Source organism: Bombina bombina, chromosome 5, assembly GCF_027579735.1.
Source record: "Bombina bombina isolate aBomBom1 chromosome 5, aBomBom1.pri, whole genome shotgun sequence".
NCBI lineage: Eukaryota > Metazoa > Chordata > Amphibia > Anura > Bombinatoridae > Bombina > Bombina bombina.
The window spans coordinates 224,888,904-224,911,660 of record NC_069503.1 but is presented as its reverse complement, the minus strand read 5'-3'; the positions used below and the strand labels follow the sequence as shown (position 1 = coordinate 224,911,660).

Sequence of the window (22,757 nt, the reverse complement as noted above, 5' to 3'; positions counted from 1 at the left end):
GAATGGCAGATAGGAGCTTCCGCCCACTGCAGAATGCAAGTCATCTCCTTCATGGCCAAGGAACTCAGAGTTCCTCCCTGGTGGTTGATGTAAGCCACTGAGGTGATGTTGTCCGACTGGAATCTGATAAACCGGCTAAAGATAATCGAGGCCAAGCTGTCAAGGCATTAAAGATTGCTCTCAACTCCAAGATGTTTATGGGAAGAGAAGATTCTTCACGAGACCACAGGCCTTGAGCTGTTAGAGAATCCCAAACAGCTCCCCAGCCTAACAGGCTGGCATCCGTAGTCACAATTACCTAGGAAGTTCTCAGGAAGCAAGTCCCGAGACAGATGTTCCTGTGAAATCCACCACGAAAGAGTCCCTCGTTAGTGGTTCCAGAATTTTCCTGTGCAATAAATCCGAATACTCTCAGTTCCATTGACTGAGCACGCAAAGCTGCAGCATTCGTACATGGAACCGAGCAAAAGGAATGGTGTCCATGGAAGCCACCATCAGACCAATCCCCTCTATGCATTGAGCCACTGATGGACAAAAGGCAGACTGGAGAGAACCCCCCCCCAAAAAAAAACCATGCCAGATGAAACAGCTAGTCAGCTCAGAAACTCTATTTCATTGTGTAAACTGGAATGCAAGTACCCATTTTGTCCATTTTCTTGGGATCATTCTGTTAAAAGTTTAAAACCCCTAAGTCTCCATAGATCAAATGCAATTAAAATGCCTGTTCACTGCCATACCTATCCTTCATAAGGATATTTGTTCCACATTTAAGAGCAGATAGGGCACTTAACCCCTTCAGTGCCAGCCTCCTGTCAGCTTTTTACAGTTATACTGCATCAGTTTCAAGTGATTTAGCATATGAGTATTATGTCCATTTTAACAGCTTTGCTGTGGTGCTCTTTGCCGCCTCCTGCTGGCCAGGAGTGATATTCCCAACAGTAATTGATTCGTGGACTCACCGTGTCTTAAGAAAGAAAGAAAAACCGACACCTAAAAAAAACCCAACAAGAAAAAACTAAGTACAACACAAATAGCCTCACGAAAAAAACTTTGCTCGGATATAGCGGAAGGTCACGTGAGTGGTCGAAATGGAAACTGTGCCACAAGTAAGCGCAGCCTAATAAAGTCTCTTTTAGCCCCTAACCCACTAGAAGTTAAGCTAAGGAAAATAAAGATAAACACCCTCAGGTCCTCAACACAAACCCCGTTGCCAAGTTTGGTCTCTCATACAGTCTCTCATATATAGCATGCCTGTAAAGTGTCAGAATGGCTGCCCACATATGCAACCTTAACAATAAGGATAACCAAGTCCCAAAAGTAATCCATATGAGGGATAACCTCAAAAGTGCTGTACTTCCGTACCTAGAAGGCAAAAGCACTTACCTGGATCCAGCTGCAGGGCAGATAACAGCTCCTTAGGTGTGACCGGTAGTCCACTCCCTTTCAGGGACCTGTAGTAAAAGAAAGAACAGAGTAACCAACCCTGGCTTTCTACCACAATCCTTGCTTGCAAGGAAAAGTACCCATTAAAAGGATTAAATATCTTCAGACATCGACTTTGCACGTCCTCCACTGACAAAGGCAAATAGATTGACTGGGAATTATGGGTAAGGGAAGTTACACTTAACAGCTTTGCTGGGGTGCCAAGAGTTGAATATCCCACTAGTAATTTGAATGACGTTGTGGACTCTCCATGCCATAGGAAAGAAAAGTATATTAGTATAACAATGTTGGTTGTGTAAACATGGGGAATTTGTAGTAAAAGGCGTTTTATCTATATTTGTCAACAAAAACAATTTTGGTGTAGACTGTCCCTTTAATAAATATATAAATTAAAGCCAATGCCAAGAGCAAATTTTCTCTACCCTAGACTAACTAGCAATTGTGTTGTAAATTTAAATTATTTATACAGTTATATGTTTGTCCTTTATGTTCTATCGTTTACCAATACATTTTTAATTTCAACTGTTATTCTAATTTTAGTAATTTCGTTAGAAAGTGATGTCCAATATAGTTAGATTGATATTTTTTATATCAAGTTTTAAATATAATTTAATTTTTCATACTAATGATTATTTGTACTTCAATAATGAAACTTTTAAATTATTGCAAATGCAAAACTTATCTTCCATTAATTGTGAAATTCTCAACATACATATCATTCACAAACACTAATAATAATAAATAATACATATATACACACACACACATATATATATATATTTATAGTGTGTGTGTGTATATATGAATTAAAAGATTGGTTATGGGCGCAAGAACAAGGCTTAGAACTTAGTTATTCAGTTTGTAGCAGCAAATCAAAAGTGATACAATGCAGAAAAAAAAAAAAAAAAAAAAAAAAAAACACCTCTTAAAATATGTATTATATAAGCATAAAAGTTGATACAACAAGTCCAGTGATAGTAGTCCCTGAAACAATCTAAAAAAGTTCCCACTTGAAAGAAATTCTTCTAAAAGACAAGCTCCAGGTAAATTGGTGTAACTATCATCCAGACTCTGTCCCAAGCTACAATGGTGCATACAAAATAGTTTTGATAGGCACATATAAGGTAGTTTAAATAATAATAATAATAATAAAAAAAAAAAAAAAAAAAATGTATACAATATTAATTACTACTACTTACTCCACAGACTGCAACCTGCATGATTGCATCAAATCCTCCTTCTGGAGAATCCAGGTTCCCAGATATTTGCTGTTTGCCGACAAGATCATTGAACAACTTTCCATCACTTGTGAGGTTCAGTACGTTTTTATAGCTGAATGGGCTAGTGCAATTTTGCTCAGTTGTACAAGGGTTGATAAGTTTAGCAGGAGTTGTACTAATGTAAGGCATTACTGTTTTTTCTACGAAAGATCCAAAACCTTTATTTTAAAAAAGAAAAAAATAAATCAGACATTTTTGAAAAAATAATCTGCACAGTCTTAGCAAAATCATTTTTCCAACAAGAAAAACATAATTTATGCTTACCTGATAAATTTATTTCTCTTGTAGTGTATCCAGTCCACGGATCATCCATTACTTGTGGGATATTCTCCTTCCCAACAGTAAGTTGTAAGAGGATCACCCACAGCAGAGCTGCTATATAGCTCCTCCCCTCACTGCCATATCCAGTCATTCGACCGAAACAAGACGAGAAAGGAGAAACCATAGGGTGCAGTGGTAACTGTAGTTTAATTAAAATTTAGACCTGCCTTAAAAAAGGACAGGGCGGGCCGTGGACTGGATACACTACAAGAGAAATAAATTTATCAGGTAAGCATAAATTATGTTTTCTCTTGTTAAGTGTATCCAGTCCACGGATTATCCATTACTTGTGGGATACCAATACCAAAGCTAAAGTACACGGATGATGGGAGGGACAAGGCAGGAACCACTGCCTGTAGAACCTGTCTCCCAAAAACAGCCTCCGAAGAAGCAAAAGTGTCAAATTTGTAAAATTTTGAAAAGGTATGAAGCGAAGACCAAGTCGCAGCCTTGCAAATCTGTTCAACAGAGGCCTCATTTTTAAAGGCCCAGGTGGAAGCCACAGCTCTAGTAGAATGAGCTGTAATCCTTTCAGGGTGCTGCTGTCCAGCAGTCTCATAGGCTAAGCGTATTATGCTCCGAAGCCAAAAGGAGAGAGAGGTTGCTGAAGCTTTTTGACCTCTCCTCTGTCCAGAATAAACGACAAACAGGGCAGATGTTTGACGAAAATCTTTAGTAGCCTGTAAGTAAAACTACAAGGCACGGACTACGTCCAGATTATGCAAAAGACGTTCCTTCTTTGAAGAAGGATTAGGACACAATGATGGAACAACAATCTCTTGATTGATATTCCTGTTAGAAACCACCTTAGGTAAAAACCCAGGTTTGGTACGCAGAACTACCTTGTCTGAATGAAAAATCAGATAAGGAGAATCACAATGTAAGGCAGATAACTCAGAGACTCTTCGAGCCGAGTAAATAGCCATCAAAAACAGAACTTTCCAAGATAAAAGTTTAATATCAATGGAATGAAGGAGTTCAAACGGAACTCCCTGAAGAACTTTAAGAACCAAGTTTAAGCTCCACGGGGGAGCAACAGTTTAAACACAGGCTTAATCCTAACCAAAGCCTGACAAAATGCCTGGACGTCTGGAACTTCTGCCAGACGCTTGTGCAAAAGAATAGACAGAGCAGAGATCTGTCCTTTTAAAGAACTAGCTGATAAGCCTTTGTCCAAACCCTTTTGGAGAAAGGACAATATCCTAGGAATCCTAACCTTACTCCACAAGTAACTCTTGGATTCACACCAATAAAGATATTTACGCCATATCTTATGGTAGATTTTCCTGGTGACAGGCTTCCGAGCCTGTATTAAGGTATCAATGACTGACTCGGAGAAGCCACGCCTTGATAGAATCAAGCGTTCAATCTCCATGCAGTCAGTCTCAGAGAAATTAGATTTGGATGATTGAAAGGACCTTGTATTAGAAGGTCCTGCCTCAGAGGCAGAGTCCATGGTGGAAGAGATGACATGTCCACTAGGTCTGCATACCAGGTCCTGCGTTGCCACGCAGGCGCTATCAGAATCACTGATGCTCTCTCCTGTTTGATTTTGGCAATCAGTCGAGGGAGCAGAGGAAACGGTGGAAACACATAGGCCAGGTTGAAGAACCAAGGAGCTGCTAGAGCATCTATCAGCGTTGCTCCCGGGTCCCTGGTCCCGGATCCGTAACAAGGAAGCTTGGCGTTCTGGTGAGACGCCATGAGATCCAGTTCTGGTTTGCCCCAACGATGGACCAGTTGAGCAAACACCTCCGGATGGAGTTCCCACTCCCCCGGATGAAAATCCGCCTCCCAGTTCTCTACGCCTGGGATGTGGATCGCTGACAGGTGGCAAGAGTGAGATTCTGCCCAGCGAATTATCTTTGAGACTTCTAACATCGCTAGGGAACTCCTGGTTCCCCCTTGATGGTTGATGTAAGCCACAGTCGTGATGTTGTCCGACTGAAATCTGATGAACCTCAGTGTTGCTAACTGAGGCCAAGCTAGAAGAGCATTGAATATTGCTCTTAACTCCAGAATATTTATTGGGAGGAGTTTCTCCTCCTGAGTCCACGATCCCTGAGCCTTCAGGGAGTTCCAGACTGTGCCCCAACCAAGAAGGCTGGCATCTGTTGTTACAATAGTCCAATCTGGCCTGCGAAAGGTCATACCCTTGGACAGATGGACCCGAGAAAGCCACCAGAGAAGAGAATCTCTGGTCTCTTGATCCAGATTTAGTAGAGGGGACAAATCTGAGTAATCCCCATTCCACTGACTTAGCATGCATAATTGCAGCGGTCTGAGATGCAGGCGCGCAAATGGCACTATGTCCATTGCCGCTACCATTAAGCCGATTACTTCCATGCACTGAGCCACTGACGGGCGTGGAATGGAATGAAGGACACGGCAAGCATTTAGAAGCTTTGATAACCTGGACCCCGTCAGGTAAATTTTCATCTCTACAGAATCTATAAGAATCCCTAGGAAGGTGACTCTTGTGAGTGGTGATAGAGAACTCTTTTCCACGTTCACTTTCCACCCATGCGACCTCAGAAATGCCAGAACTATCTCTGTATGAGACTTGGCAATTTGAAAGCTTGACGCCTGTATCAGGATGTCGTCTAGATGCGGAGCCACCGCTATGCCTCGTGGTCATAGAACCGCCAGAAGTGAGCCCAGAACCTTTGTAAAAATTCTCGGGGCAGTGGCCAACCCGAAGGGAAGATCTACAAATTGGTAATGCCCGTCTAGAAAGGCAAACCTTAGGAACCGATGATGATCTTTGTGAATCGGTATGTGAAGGTAGGCATCCTTTAAGTCCACTGTGGTCATGTACTGACCCCTCTTGGATCATGGGTAGGATGGTCCGAATAGTTTCCATTTTGAATGATGGAACTCTGAGGAATTTGTTTAAGATCTTTAGATCCAAAATTGGTCTGAAGGTTCCCTCTTTCTTGGGAACCACAAACAGATCTGAATAAAATCCCTGTCCTTGTTCCGTCCGCGGAACTGGATGGATCACTCCCATTACTAGGAGGTCTTGCACACAGCTTAGGAATGCCTCTTTCTTTATCTGGTTTGCCGATAACCTTGAAAGATGAAATCTCCCTTGTGGAGGAGAAGCTTTGAAGTCCAGAAGATATCCCTGAGATATGATCTCCAACGCCCAGGGATCCTGAACATCTCTTGCCCACGCCTGGGCGAAGAGAGAAAGTCTGCCCCTCACTAGATCCGTTTCCGGATAGGGGCCGTTCCTTCATGCTGTCTTGGGGGCAGCAGTAGGCTTTCTGGCCTGCTTGCCCTTGTTCCAGGACTGGTTAGGTTTCCAGGCCTGTCTGGAATGAGCAACAGTTCCCTCTTGTTTTGAAGCAGAGGAAGTTGATGCTGCTCCTGCCTTGAAATTTCGAAAGGCACGAAAATTAGACTGTTTGGCCTTTGATTTGGCCCTGTCCTGAGGAAGGGTATGACCCTTGCCTCCAGTAATGTCAGCAATAATTTCCTTCAAGCCAGGCCCGAATAAGGTCTGCCCCTTGAAAGGAATGTTGAGTAATTTAGACTTTGAAGTCACGTCAGCTGACCAGGATTTAAGCCATAGTGCTCTACGCGCCTGGATGGCGAATCTGGAATTCTTAGCTGTTTGTTTAGTCAAATGAACAATGGCATCAGAAACAAATGAGTTAGCTAGCTTAAGCATTCTAAGCTTGTCAATAATTTCATTCAGTGGAGCTGTCTGGATGGCCTCTTCCAGGGCCTCAAACCAGAATGCCGCCGCAGCAGTGACAGGCGTAATGCATGCAAGGGGCTGTAAAATAAAACCTTGTTGAATAAACATTTTCTTAAGGTAACCCTCCAATTTTTTATCCATTTGATCTGAAAAAGCACAACTGTCCTCAACAGGGATAGTGGTACGCTTTGCTAAAGTAGAAACTGCTCCCTCCACCTTAGGGACCGTCTGCCATAAGTTCCGTGTAGTGGCGTCTATTGGAAACATTTTTCAAAATATAGGAGGTGGGGAAAAGGGCACACCGGGTCTATCCCACTCCTTGCTAATAATTTCTGTAAGCCTTTTAGGTATAGGAAAAACGTCAGTACACACCGGCACTGCTTAGTATCAATCCAGCCTACACAATTTCTCTGGAATTGCAACTGTGTTACAGTCATTCAGAGCAGCTAATACCTCCCCAAGCAATAAACGGAGGTTCTCAAGCTTAAATTTAAAATTAGAAATCTCTGAATCAGGTTTCCCCGAGTCAGAGATGTCACCAACAGACTGAAGCTCTCCGTCCTCATGTTCTGCATACTGTGACGGAGTATCAGACATGGCTCTAACAGCATTTGCGCGCTCTGTATCTCTCCTAACCCCAGAGCTATTGTGCTTGCCTCTTAATTCAGGCAATCTAGATAATACCTCTGACAGGGTATTATTCATGATTGCAGCCATGTCCTGCAAGGTAATCGCTATGGGCGTCCCTGATGTAACTGGCGCCATATTAGCGTGCGTCCCCTGAGCGGGAGGCGAAGGGTCCGACACGTGGGGAGAGTTAGTCGGCATAACTTCCCTCTCGACAGAACCCTCTGGTGATAATTCTTTTATAGATAAAGACTGATCTTTACTGTTTAAGGTGAAATCAATACATTTAGTACACATTCTCCTATGGGGCTCCACCATGGCTTTCAAACATAATGAACAAGTAGGTTCCTCTGTGTCAGACATGTTTAAACAGACTAGCAATGAGACTAGCAAGCTTGGAAAACACTTTAAAACAAGTTTACAAGCAATATAAAAAAACGTTACTGCGCCTTTAAGAAACACAAATTTTCCCAAATTTTGAAATAACAGTGAAAAAATGCAGTTACACTAACGAAATTTTTACAGTGTATGTAATAATTTAGCAGAGCATTGCACCCACTTGCAAATGGATGATTAACCCCTTAATACCAAAAACGGAATAACAAATGACAAAAACGTTTTTTTAAACAGTCACAACAACTGCCACAGCTCTACTGTGGCTTTTTACCTCCCTCAATACGACTTTTGAAGCCTTTTGAGCCCTTCAGAGAAGTCCTGGATCATGCAGGAAGAAGCTGGATGTCTGTCTGTAATTTTTGCTGTGCAAAAAAAACGCCAAAATAGGCCCCTCCCACTCATATTACAACAGTGGGAAGCCTCAGGGAACTGTTTCTAGGCAAAATTCAAGCCAGCCATGTGGAAAAAACTAGGCCCCAATAAGTTTTATCACCAAACATATGTAAAAAACGATTAAACATGCCAGCAAACGTTTTAAAATACACTTTTATAAGAGTATGTATCTCTATTAATAAGCCTGATACCAGTCGCTATCACTGCATTTAAGGCTTTACTTACATTACTTCGGTATCAGCAGCATTTTCTAGCAAATTCCATCCCTAGAAAAATATTTTAACTGCACATACCTTATTACAGGAAAACCTGCACGCTATTTCCCCTCTGAAGTTACCTCACTCAGAATATGTGAGAACAGCAAAGGATCTTAGTTACTTCTGCTAAGATCATAGAAAACGCAGGCAGATTCTTCTTCTAAATACTGCCTGAGATAAACAGTACACTCCGGTACCATTTAAAAATAAACTTTTGATTGAAGAAATAAACTAAGTATAAAACACCACAGTCCTCTTACGACCACCATCTTAGTTGAGAGTTGCAAGAGAATGACTGGATATGGCAGTGAGGGGAGGAGCTATATAGCAGCTCTGCTGTGGGTGATCCTCTTGCAACTTCCTGTTGGGAAGGAGAATATCCCACAAGTAATGGATGATCCGTGGACTGGATACACTTAAGAGAAATAGTATAATTAAAAAAACTTGCGTAATGTGGCTGAGCAACATCTGAATATGACATGGTACAGCATGGGCTATATTTGAGGTAGCTGAATGTCAGGGATAGTGTTTTAAGTAGAGTGCTTTGCTTCACTGGCTTTAAAATTGACATGGAATTAAAAGGGACAGTAAAGTCAAAATTAAACTTTCAAACCTGTCCTTATGCCTCACTAACAGGCCACATTTTTAGAATATCTGAACTGAAACACAGGTGAAATAATCAGCTGACTAGTAAACATTGTTATTTAACCTGCTCTCATCCAAGGTAATCCTGAAAACCTGGCCTGTTTAAGAGGCTTGAAAACCAGTGAGCTAGAGCATGCAATTTTAATCAACTTTCAAATTGACTTCTGAAATAAAAGATACCAAGAGAACAAAGCAGATTTGATTAAAGAGTAAAACTAGGTAGGCGCACAAGAGCTCAGGAGTGTGCACGTGTCTTTAGTACTCTATGGCAGCAGTTTTGCAACTTTGTATAAAAAAAAAAAGTTACAAATAATGTTGCAAAACACTGCTGCCATAAAGTACTATAAGACATGTGCACACTCTTATGAGCCTACCTAGTTTTACTCTTCAATAAAAAAAAAGACACTGAGAACAAAGCAAATTTAATAAAAATAAATTGGAAAGTTGTTTAAAATTGTATGCTCTCTCAATCATGAAGTTTAATTTTATATTTACTGTCTCTTTATTACAATATCTTTAAAGGGACAGCCTACCAGAATTTTTTTATTGTTTAAAAAGATAGACAATCCCTTTATTACTCCAGTTTTACATAACCAACACTTATATTAATATACTATTGTGATTATTTTGTATCTAAGCCTCTGCAGACTGCCCTCTTACCTCAGTGTTATTTACAAACTTGCATTCTAGCCAATTAGTGCTGCTTCATAAATATCTGATTGGGATTGAGAACAGTGTTATCTATATGGCACAAATGAACTAGTACTGTCTGGCTGTAAAGCTGATAAAATGCACTGAAATCAGAGGTGGCCAGCAGAGGCTTAGAAAAAAAAAAAGTCAGAAACTTAAGAGGTTTAAAGGTTATACGTATAGTAATGTAACAATGTTGGTAGTGCAAAGCTGGGGAATGGGTAGTAAAGGCGCTATCTTTTTAAACAAAAAAAAAAAAAACAAAACAAAAAAAAAGTAGGCTGCCCTTTAAAAGAACATGAAACCCAAATTTTTTATTTTTTCTCTCATGATTTAGAAAGAGCATACAATTTTAAACAACTTTCTAATTACTCTTACTATTCAATTTGCTTCATTCTCGATATTCTTTGCTGAAAAGCATAAACTTCAAGGTACGAATCCATATTATGCAGTAAACTTTCCTTTGAGGAAGAAGGAATAGGAATCACAATTACTTGATTGAAGTTGCGATTTGACACGACCTTAGGAGGAAATCTTAACTAGGTTAGTAGAAAAGCTGTATTGTCGTGGAACACCAGCTAAAGAGGGTCGAACTGCAAGGCCGCAATCTCAAGAGACTTCTAGCCTGATGCAAAACCATAACAACAAGATAAAAGCTCCAAGGAGGAGCATCAGATCGATACACTGGCCTGTTCGTAGTCAAAGTCTAAACAAAAATTGTACATCCAGAAGTTCAGAGAGCCTCTTGTGCAGTAAAACAGACAGGGCTAAAACTGTGCCATCAAGGAACTAGCTAAGAGGTCCTTCTCCAGACCATCCTGGAGGGAGGAAAGAATTCTGGCAGACTTGAATAGTGTGCCAGGACGAACCACGCTCTTCACAGAAGGAGGAGGAGATCCTCCACACCTTATGATAGATGACGAGGAACCAGCTTACTCGCTTGAAGGAGAGGACCATAACCCTTTAGAAAACCCTCTCTTGGTTAAGACTAAGCGTCAATCTCCATGCAGTCCGCCTCAGAGAATTAAGATTTGATGAGTTAAAAGGGGCCTTGTTCCAGTAGATCCCTGAGACAAGGTAACCCTCATGGATGGGAAGACGAAACCCCACTAAACCGCGAACCATGATCTTCGCGGTCGTGACAGAGCAATCAGTATCACTTACACCTGCTCCTGTTAGGTTCGAGCCACCACTTGAGAAAGGAGTGATATGGCCAAACACTGAAACATTGTATTGAACCCCCAAGGCACCGCTAATGTTCCATTAGCTCCGTCTGAGGATCCCAAACCACAACTCATCTGTTGGTAGCTTGGTATTGAGTCGGAACATCCTGGGACTTTCATCCAGCATCCTCTTCAGTTCCAAATATCCGTAAATCCCTCGGATGAAGACCTTATCCCCAGATAACGGGAATGTCTGTAAAGAAAATCCGTCCCGGATGACCACACCTGGAGAGTGGATCGCTGATAGTGAGCAGAAGTGGGCCTCTGCCCTCTACCAAACCAGAGATACTACTCTCTTCGCTAGGGAGTCTCTCGTTCCCCTCAGATGGAGAACTAAGCCACCAAGAGTAAGACTGACTAGAATCTATAAACTGGGCCTAACTCAGTAGTATAAACCCCTTTAGAGCAAAAAGATTGCCTGAAGGTCCATAAACTGAATCGGGAGGGAAAACTCCTGAGTCTATGGGCCAAATGCCCTCTTGGCATGCCCTCACCATCCTGACGGACTTACGATCAAAGTCAAATTCACCCTGGATGATTTAAGAAAGATGTCCCTCAGGACAAGGTGATCTGGACAAAGACACTAGAGAGTGATTCTCTTAACCAGTAGTCCAGGTAAATATGTTAAGAGATTCGAAAACGGCGTCGCTCCACTGCCTCAGCTGAGATGAGACCTGGCAAAAGGAGTGAAGTCCAAGATGGACCAAATAACAAATCATTACCACCAAACACAGAGCCAGCGATGGCCTGAAGGATGTCTGGAGGGCACGACCTGATGAAGCCAACTCATAAATTCACAAGTCAGATAGAAATATCCTCATGTCTATGAAGACTAAAATAGCATCCAGGAACCCACGTTGATGCCTTACACCAGAGAATTCAGTTCTAGATATTCTTCCATCCCTGAGCAACGAGGAGGACAGATGAAAGCCCTATTGGTCTTCGATTAGACGAGACAATGGAGATTTGAACCAGATTCGTCTAGACAACGGAAACTTCCGCTAGATCTGGATTGTGGCAACTGCCAAAAGTTTCCCTAGATTTCTAAAGGCTCTAGAAGCAGTAGCAAGACCAAAAACGGAGGAGCAATAAACTGTGCTGGTCCAGAAACGTCAACTGTAGGAACTGGAAATGTTCCCTGAGGAGGAATCAAACAAGTATAATATCCTTCCTCAACAGTAGTCATGCACTGCTCTTACCGTACCAAGGGTAGAGTGGACCTTAATCTCCCCCTGAAACGAGGAGACATAAGCTTGCTTAAGTACTTTAGGGCCCAAATAGGATGGGAGTTCCCTCCCTCTGTGGGACCACGAACAAAAACGGTTTGAATAATATCTCAAACCTCACTTTGCGATAGGCACCGGGACAATGACTCCAAAGGAGAGCGAAACCCGCACCCACCTGCAGTGGCTTTCATCTCTCTGTCTGGAAGACAGGCCAAGAGAAGGAAACTGTCCTGGGAGGCTGAGATTTGAAGCCTAGCTATGACCTCCAAGATCCATGGATCCTGTACGTTCCAGAAACAAGCTTCTGAAAAGAGCGATAGTCTGTCCCCAACGCGATCCAAGACAGGATCTGGGACTGGCCCCCTTCTGCCAACCTAGGTTCGGCGGGCCTCTGCTCTGCTTAGACTTATTCTAGGACTGAGTTGGCTTACAAAAACACTTGGATTGCTCAGGCTTAGCAGAGGTTTCTGACGCTGGGCTTTAACCGTACTAAAAGAATAAGACCAAGAAATTTGTCTCTCAGATTCGATTTCTCATCGAACGGTAAAATCCACACAATGGCGGAATCAAAGCCGAAGGAAAGATAAGCTTCAGAAGCCAAGTCTGTCAGAGCGATTCAAGGCCTGAACAGAAAAAACCTGAAGCCCTGGCTTTGGGGCTAGTAATCTGTGAAAGACACAGATAAAAGAATTAAAAGCTCCAAGGCCTTAATTCTTTCTCAAAAATATCGAAGGAACCTCACTTTGAATCGAGACAGAGATGCTTCAATAGGAAGTCTCTAAGTCGTCAGTATATAAATATCCCACGTTAAGAAACATCTTCATAAAAATCGTTTCCTCTTATAACCAAGAGCTCTAAGAACAAACTATCATTAAACGGAATAGTAAAACGATAGGCAAGCGCACAACTAGTGTTAGACAAGTAGGGTTGGGCAATGACACAACCACCCTAAAGAGCCAGGAACTGAGAATCTTAAAAAGGAATATGGACGATTCCCACCCGCCTTAATCAAATTCGCCCTCTGATTTAGGGCTCTGAGATTAGACTGGCAGATCAGTACTAGGAATCTCTAATATCGTCAAAACTTCTCTTAGAAGGACGCGCAGGCGTGCTACTTTAAATCTAAAAGTAAAATCCTACTCTGCCGGAGGAATAGAAGCAGCAGGCTCCAACACAGAAGGTCCGTGCTCTGAAGCCTTTAGAGAGAATCGCATCCTTAGGTGACTGATCAGATTCAACCGTCAATTTACATGATGCTCCCTGGGCAGGAGTGCGTGAATTAACCCTTGTTTGCGAGTAGCCGTACGAGGAAAGCGGCCAAGGCCGCAGACATAGCCATAAGGAACTCGCAGTAACGTCTAGTGAAAAAAGGCCCCCTGCAGGTGGAGGATTAGTAGTGCAAGTGGAAGCTGCATGTGTAGGATCAAATGAATGTAGGGGACACACCTCACGGGACGAAGAGTCATAAGAGGCGGAAGGCTCAGTCTAACATCTCAACATTGGTTGATGAAAACACCCTGTTGCGGCATATGGAACCTAATTGAGAGGGCTGGACTACCCGGCCGCCTCACAATATACAACCGTCACCTATACCCTCAATGGCTGGGGCACTCACCACCTTTGACCCAGACAGTATAGAGAAAACTCGCTCCTCTCCATAGTTACTCGGTCAGGAATAGGAAATGGAAACCGTGACCACTGTCTGTCACACGGTGCGCAATGCAGGACCACACCTGCTAAAGGAAAAACACGCCTAACGTAATAAAACTGCGCAGCTCTCAAAGTAAAGGAGCAACCTATACGTTTTATATCAGCCTATGAGCAAAAAACATCTCACACATATAAGCAGCATAAATATCACATAAACAAAATATGATTAACACCTCACTGTTCAACAATCCCCCCTCAGGAGATATTAACCCTTGATTCCATAAAGATAAAGGAGTCCCACTGGGACACCGTCTTCTAGCGTTAACATATGTGTAAAACATGAAACGATCTTACCAGAATCTATGCAGTGGAACAGAAACATGGTCCTTCAAGTGTGAGACTGTAGCATTGCTTCTGACATGGACTTGAGTGATGAAAAGCAAGCAGCGAAACCCATCAAGCAGCTGTTAATAGGAGTCTGGATGGTTTCGCAGATAGACTCTGCCTGCATCTCCAGACTCTAACTTTCATCAATGCTCTCACTGAGAGGCTGACAAGACTATCCTTCCTCCCTAGATACCCTTCCTTAGGAACTACTCTGAAATCTTCTGACACTTCTTCTGTGCAAAGAATGACTGGGGGATGAGGGAAGTGGGGAGGTATATACGCCTTTGGCTGGAGTGTATTTGCCTCCTGCTAGTGGCCAGGTTCAGTATTTCCCACAAGTAAGGAATGCAGCTGTGGACACTCCCTGTATTAAGAAGGAAAAGAGGACTTAAAAAGGACATTCTACACTAGATTTTTCTTCAATTTATTAAGCCCACCTGGGAGTGTTTTTGTAACAATGTATAGTTATGTAATGGTTTAAATAACATTGTGCCGATTTTCAGACTCCTAACCAAAGTTCCAAAGTATAAGATGCAGACTAAAGTGTACAGATACCGGCTTTCTCTTGTTTGTGTAATGGATCTTTTATATGCGTGCTCATTTCAATGGGTGTCAGAGCCTAACCTCCATAACCATGCTAAACTGGGAGCTTCTTAGTAAGTTTTTAAAATGTTTTATACAAGATTTTTATTCCAGTATCTGTGCATATTCTTCTTTATAGCTGTGTCTATTACATGCAGTTATATGAAAAATTGTGTATAATGTCCCTGTACGTGTAGTTTGTAACTTAAACGCAATAGGTTTTGCAGCCCATCTGGTTCTGTTCTCCCCCCACCCACTCCAGCTATTCTCTATTGGTGGGAGGGCAACATATCCAGAGATTATAGTACAAAGGCAGCTTTTAAAGGGACAGTCTACACTGCAGACACATTTTAGCATAGATTCTCTTCAGGCAATCGCAATCTTCCTGTATTGTGTTTTACTATGTAGATGTCCATATGGGATTTAAAACATTTTTACATTTTTTTCTGTGGCGAGTTGGTTTGAAATGGCTGTCAAACTCCTCTCCTTACTGCTACACCATCGCCATATATATTTTTTGTAGTTGTTAGTTTCATACACACATGTTCATTGCAACGATGACCTACTGGGCGAGTCATTGTGCAGTTAGTGTCTTTTGCAAACCGAAAGAGTGGAAGAGCAGGGGAATTTTAATAGTAATCGACCCGGCAACTGCCTGCTTTCACAGTACTCCATTTATGCTGCACACTACTTTATCTTCTTGTTCATTACACATTTTGCTCCTTATTTCAGGGTCCTGGTAACCTTGAGAGCTCAGGGAGGACTTATACTGCAAGGAATCAAAGTTAGGCAGGGACCCCTTTGGCAGTAAGATTAACACCAGATTAATTTAACATATTTCAGTGTTGCTAAGGTTATCCAATTTGATTATAACACAAAAAGTATGTTACTAGTTAACATTTATATTTGCATATTACTGCGTGCACATGAATAAAATAAATAAATGCTGTGTATCAGATGTTTTGTGATCCATTTAGGCAACATGTGATGTAAATTTAAAAATAAAATCCGGCGGTACAAACGATTTGTCTCAAAATGTTCAGGATTTCAGCAGGAAGCAAAGGAACAAAATACACATGTGCAAATTAGAGAGAATGCTTTCAATACATTATTTGTAAGCCTAGAGCTTCACACACGAGTGATCATGTGATGCAGCGGTTCCCAACCCTTTTTCTCTCCCGTACCCCTTGATTAGGCTTTTCATTTATGAGTACCCCCTCTCTTTGTTACCCACACCCATCCCTCAAAATAAAGGAAGCACTTTTTATTATAGGGGAGGTAAGCTATATCTGAATGGCATACGACTGTACGTGTATCAACAGGATTAAAGCTCAGGTATCATTCTGAGAAGGAGCCCTGCTGTGTGGCTGGCGCCCCTGGCAGCTGCCTGGTTGCCCCTAAACACGTCCCGGGGGGGGGGGGGGGGGGGGGGGGAAAGAGTCAAAGAGTAATGATCAGAAAAATAAATATTTTAATTTGTGAGATCAGATCGATATAAACCACCCAGCCACTATGGACGTTTTTAGTTGGAAGTGAAGCAATCTGACTCAAGCAAGCACTAGTACTTAACTTACCAGCACTGACGATAATTTATTTGGGGATGCAGACCCACCTCGCCTGTGTGACTCGCAACCTCCACAGCTCTACCACACATGTCTACGCAGCTATGCTGCTGCAGTGTTGTTTCTAACTGCGCACTCGCAGTCAACATTTTGTGCACGGGTGTGGGTGAAGCAGGAGGCTAAGCTGTCTGGTGATAGGGTGATCATTAATATGTGGACCAGAGTCATCCACACCCAGTCCACATATATATATATTTTTTTAATCCCATATAGACTTCTAGGTAGTACACAATGCATAAAGATTGTCAAGGGAGAATCTATGCAAAAAAAAAAAAAAAAAAAAAAAGTAAGTGGTGCCTGCAGTGCAGACTGTCCCTTTAAATATGCAAGTACACTGTTGAAATACACTACTCGCCAACACAAGGGGGATGCCAAGATATGTGTGTGAGGATTGCTCTTCATGCCGTAATTGCAGATGTGAGGTGCAGTCGTGTAACCTTTACTAGAAGCAAACATTCAAGAATAATCAATTCCTGGGTTCTTTAAGAAAACACAATTTATGCTTACCTGATAAATTTATTTCTCTTGTGGTGTATCCAGTCCACGGATCATCCATTACTTGTGGGATATTCTCATTCCCAACAGGAAGTTGCAAGAGGACACCCACAGCAGAGCTGTAATATAGCTCCTCCCCTAACTGTCATAGCCAGTCATTTGACCGAAAACAAGCCGAGAAAGGAGGAACCATAGGGTGCAGTGGTTACTGTAGTTTAAATTTAAAAATTACCTGCCTTAAAATGACAGGGCGGGCCGTGGACTGGATACACCACAAGAGAAATAAATTTATCAGGTAAGCATAAATTGTGTTTTCTCTTGTAAGGTGTATCCAGTCCACGGATCATCCATTACTTGTGGGATACCAATACCAAAGCTAAAGTACACGGATGAAGGGAGGGACAAGGCAGGAACTTAAATGGAAGGAACCACTGCCCGTAAAACCTCTCTCCCAAATATAGCCTCCGAAGAAGCAAAAGTATCAAATTTGTAAAATTTTGAAAAAATATGAAGCGAAGACCAAGTCGTCGCCTTGCAAATCTGATCAAAAGAAGCCTCATTTTTAAAGGCCCAAGTGGAAGCCACAGCTCTAGTGGAATGAGCTGTAATCCTTTCAGGAGGTTGCTGTCCAGCAGTCTCATAGGCTAAGTGGATTAAGCTTCTTAGTCAAAAAGAAAAAGAGGTTGCCGAAGCCTTTTGACCTCTCCTCTGTCCAGAGTAGACAACAAACAAAGCAGATGTTTGACGAAAATCTTTAGTAGCTTGTAAGTAAAACTTTAAAGCACGGACCACGTCCAAATTGTGTAACACATGGATGGAATAACAATCTCTTGATTGATATTCTTGTTAGATACCACCTTAGGTAAGAACCCAGGTTTGGTACGCAGGACTACCTTATCCGTATGAAAAATCAGATAAGGAGAATCACATTGTAAGGCAGATAGCTCAGAGACTCTACGAGCCGAGGAAATAGCTACCAAAAAAAGAACTTTCCAAGATAAAAGCTTGATATCTATGGAATGAAGAGGTTCAAACGGAACTCCTTGAAGAACCTTAAGAACCAAGTTTAAGCTCCATGGTGGAGCAACAGGTTTAAACACAGGCTTGATTCCAACTAAAGCCTGACAAAATGCCTGAACGTCTGGAACATCTGCCAGACGCTCAACTAGCTGACAATCCTTTTTCCAAACCTTCTTGGAGAAAAGATAATATCCTAGCAATCCTGACCTTACTCCATGAGTAACCCTTGGATTCACACCAATAAAGATATCTACGCCATACCTTATGGTAAATTTTCCTGGTGACAGGCTTTCGTGCCTGTCTTAAGGTATCAATAACTGACTCGGAGAAGCCACGCTTTGATAAAATCAAGCGTTCAATCTCCAGGCAGTCAGCCTCAGAGAAATTAGATTTGGATGGTTGAAAAGGACCCTGAAGTAGAAGGTCCTGTTTCAGAGGCAGAGACCATGGTGGAAAGGATGACATGTCCACTAGATCTGCATACCAGGTCCTGCGTGGCCACGCAGGTGCTATCAGAATCACTAATGCTCTCTCCTGCTTGATCTTGGCAATCAGTCGAGGGAGCAGAGGAAACGGTGGAAACACATAAGCCAGGTTGAAAGACCAGGGCGCTGCTAGAGCATCTATCAGTGTCGCCTTGGGATCCCTGGACCTGGATCCGTAACACGGAAGCTTGGCGTTCTGGCGAGACGCCATGAGATCCAGTTCTGGTTTGCCCCAACGATGAATCAGTTGTGCAAATGCCTCCGGATGGAGTTCCCACTCTCCCGGATGAAAAATCCGCCTCCCAGTACTCTACACCTGGGATATGGATAGCTGATAGGTGGCAAGAGTGAATCTCTGCCCAGCGAATTATTTTTGAAACTTCTAACATCGCTAGGGAACTTCTTGTTCCCCCTTGATGGTTGATGTAAGCTACAGTCGTGATGTTGTCCGACTGAAATCAGATGTACCTCAGAGTTGCTAACTGAGGCCAAGCCTGAAGAGCCTTGAATATCGCTCTTAGTTCCAGAATATTTATTGGAAGGAGAGACTCCTCCTGAGTCCACGATCCCTGAGCCTTCAGGGAGTTCCAGACTGCACCCCAACCTAGAAGGCTGGCATCTGTCATAACAATTGTCCAATCTGGCCTGCGAAAGGTCATACCTTTGGACAGATGGACCCGAGATAGCCACCAGACTAGAGAATCCCTGGTCTCTTGGTCCAGATTCAGTTGAGGGGGCAAATCTGTGTAATCCCCACTCCACTGACTGAGCATGCATAGTTGCAGCGGTCTGAGATGTAAGCGTGCAAACGGCACTATGTCCATTGCCGCTACCATTAAGCCGATTACTTCCATACACTGAACCACCGAAGGGAGCGGAATGGAATGAAGAACCTGGCAGGAATTTAAAAGCTTTGATAACCTGGACTCCGTCAGGTGAATTTTCATTTCTACAGAATCTATCAGAGTCCCTAGAAAGGAAACTCTTGTGAGTGGGGATAGAGAACTCTTTTCCTCGTTCACTTTCCACCCATGCGACCACAGAAATGCCAGTACTACGTCCGTATGAGACTTGGCAATTTGGAAGTTTGACGCCTGTATCAGGATGTCGTCTAAATAAGGGGCTACTGCTATGCCCCGCGGCCTAAGGACCGCCATAAGTGACCCTAGAACCTTTGTAAAGATTCTTGGGGCTGTAGCTAATCCCAAGGGAAGAGCTACAACTGGTAATGCCTGTCTTGAAAGGCAAACCTGAGAAACCGATGATGATCTTTGTGTATCGGAATGTGAAGATAAGCATCCTTTAGATCCACTGTAGTCATATATTGACCCTCCTGGATCAGTGGTAGGATGGTACGAATAGTTTCCATCTTGGACGGAACTTTGAGGAATTTGTTTAAGATCTTTAGATCCAAAATTGGTCTGAAGGTTCCCTCTTTTTTGGGAACCACAAACAGATTTGAGTAAAAACCCTGTCCCTGTTCCTCCTTTGGATCTGGATCGATCACTCCCATAACTAGGAGGACTCGTACACAGTGTAAGAATGCCTCTCTCTTTATCTGGTGTGCAGATAATTGTGAAAGGTGAAATCTCCCTTTTGGGGGGGAAGCTTTGAAGTCCAGAAGATATCCCTGGGATATAATTTCCAACGCCCAGGGATCCTGAACATCTCTTGCCCACGCCTGGGCAAAGAGTGAAAGTCTGCCCCCTACTAGATCCGTTCCCGGATAGGGGCCGTTCCTTCATGCTGTCTTAGAGGCAGCAGCAGGCTTTTTTACCTGCTTACCTTTATTCCATGTCAGGTTTGGTCTCCAGACCGTCTTGGATTGAGCAAAAGTTCCCTCTTGTTTATTATTAGAGGAAGTTGATGCCGCACCTGCCTTGAAGTTTTGAAAGGCACGAAAATTAGACTGTTTGGCCCTAGATTTGGACCTGTCCTGAGGAAGGGCATGACCTTTTCCTCCAGTGATATCAGCAATAATCTCCTTCAACCAGGCCCGAATAGGGTCTGCCCCTTGAAGGGAATGTTAAGTAGCTTAGATTTTGAAGTCACGTCAGCTGACCATGATCTAAGCCATAGCGCTCTGCGCACCTGTATAGCAAAACCAGAATTCTTAGCCGTTAGTTTAGTCAAATGAACAATGGCATCAGAATAAAAGAATTGGCTAGCTTAAGTGCTCTAAGTTTGCCAAGTATGTCATCCAATGGAGTCGCTACCTGTAAAGCCTCTTCCAGAGACTCAAACCAGTACGCCGCAGCAGCAGTGACAATGCATGCAAGGGGCTGTAGGATAAAACCTTGTTGAATAAATATTTTCTTAAGGTAACCTAATTTTTTATCCATTGGATCTAAAAAAAAAAAAAAAAAGCACAACTGTCCTCGACAGGGATAGTAGTACGCTTTACTAGAGTAGAAACTGCTCCCTCCACCTTAGGGACTGTCTGCCTTAAGTCCCATGTGGTGGCGTCTATTGGAAACATTTTTCTAAAAATAGGAGGGGAAGAGAACGGCACACCTGGTCTATCCCATTCCTTATTAATAATTTCTGTAAACCTTTTAGGTATTTGGAAAAACATCAGTACACACCGGCACTGCAAAGTATTTATCCAGTCTACACAATTTCTCTGGCACTGCAATGGTATCACAGTCATTCAGAGCAGCTAAAACCTCCCTAAGCAACACGCGGAGGTGTTCAAGCTTAAATTTAAATGTAGAAATATTGGAATCAGGTATCTTTCCTGAGTCATTAACATCACCCACTGACTGAAGCTCTCTTTCCTCAGCTTCTGCATATTGTGAGGCAGTATCAGACATGGTTCTTAAAGCGTCAGTATGCTCTGCATTTTGTCTCACCCCAGAGCTATCTCGCTTATCTCTAAGTTCAGGTAGTCTGGCTAATAAGTGTATTATCCATGACTGCCGCCATGTCTTGTAAAGTAAACGCTATGGGCGCCCTAGATGTACTTGGCGCCATTTGAGCGTGAGTCCCTTAAGCGGGAGTCAAAGGGTCTGACACGTGGGGAAAGTTAGTCGGCATAACTTCCCCCTCGTCAGATTCCTCTGGTGATACATTTTTTAAAGACAGAAAATGATCTTTATTGTATAAAATGAAATCAGTACATTTGGTACACATTCTAAGAGGGGGTTCCACCATGGCTTTTAAACATAATAAACAAGGAGTTTCTTCTATGTCAGACATGTTTATACAGAATAGCAATGAGACTAGCAAGCTTGGAAAACACTTTAAATCAAGTTAACAAGCAAATATAAAAAACGGTACTGTGCCTTTAAGAGAAACAAATTGTCAGAATTTGAAAAACAGTGAAAAAATGCAGTAAATCAAACAAAATTTTTACAGTGTGTATAATAGGCTAACAGAGCATTGCACCCACTTGCAAATGGATGATTAACCCCTTAGTTCAAAAAACGGATCAAAAAAACGAAATAGACGTTTTTTAACAGTCACAACCAACTGCCACAGCAAGCTGTGGCCCTACCTTCCCCAATAAACGACTTTGGAAAGCCTTTGGGCCCTTAAGAGATGTCCTATAGCATTCAGAGGGCCTTTGAGGGAAGCTGGATGTCACAGTTTGTAATTTTAACTGCACCAACTGTAACTTTTATACTACAACAGTGGAAATTGTTTCTAGTCAAAATTTAAGCCAGCCATGTGGAAAAAACTAGGCCCCAATAAAGTTTTATCACCAAAGCATATATAAAAACGATTAAACATGCCAGCAAACGTTATATATTGTAAATATCATAAGGGTATTACCCCTGGGAGTAAGCATGATACCAGTCGTTATTAAATCACTGTATTCAGGCTTAACTTACATTAATCCGGTATCAGCAGCATTTTCTAGTGTTTTCCAACTCTAGAAAAAATTATAACTGCACATACCTGATAGCAGAATGAACTGCACGCCATTCTCTCGCTGAAGTTACCTCATCTGTGTAATCCCCTCAGACATATGTGAGAATAGCAATGGATCTTAGTTACAACCTGCTAAGATCATAGAAACCTCAGGCAGATTCTTCTTCTATTTACTGCCTGAGATAAAATAGCACAACTCCGGTACTATTTAAAAATAAACTTTTGATTGAAGAAAATAAACTAGCTATATTTAACCACTCTCTCCTACAACATCCTTGATTGTTGAGAGTTGCAAGAGAATGACTGGCTATGACAGTTAGGGGAGGAGCTATATTACAGCTCTACTGTGGGTGTCCTCTTGCAACTTCCTGTTGGGAATGAGAATATCCCACAAGTAATGGATGATCCGTGGACTGGATACACCTTACAAGAGAAA

At 42.3% G+C, this 22,757-nt stretch overlaps 1 protein-coding gene across 3 annotated transcripts in view; it reads right to left on the bottom strand.

The window, feature by feature from the left end:
* Nucleotides 1-22,757, bottom strand: part of ITGB1 (integrin subunit beta 1) — a 180,147-nt gene that overhangs the window by 63,031 nt on the left and 94,359 nt on the right. For all 3 annotated transcript variants that reach the window (XM_053713855.1, XM_053713856.1, XM_053713857.1), the window contains one exon: nucleotides 2,643-2,881. In XM_053713855.1, coding sequence (XP_053569830.1) covers nucleotides 2,643-2,881 — 239 coding nt within the window. The remainder of the gene's footprint in view (nucleotides 1-2,642; nucleotides 2,882-22,757) is intronic.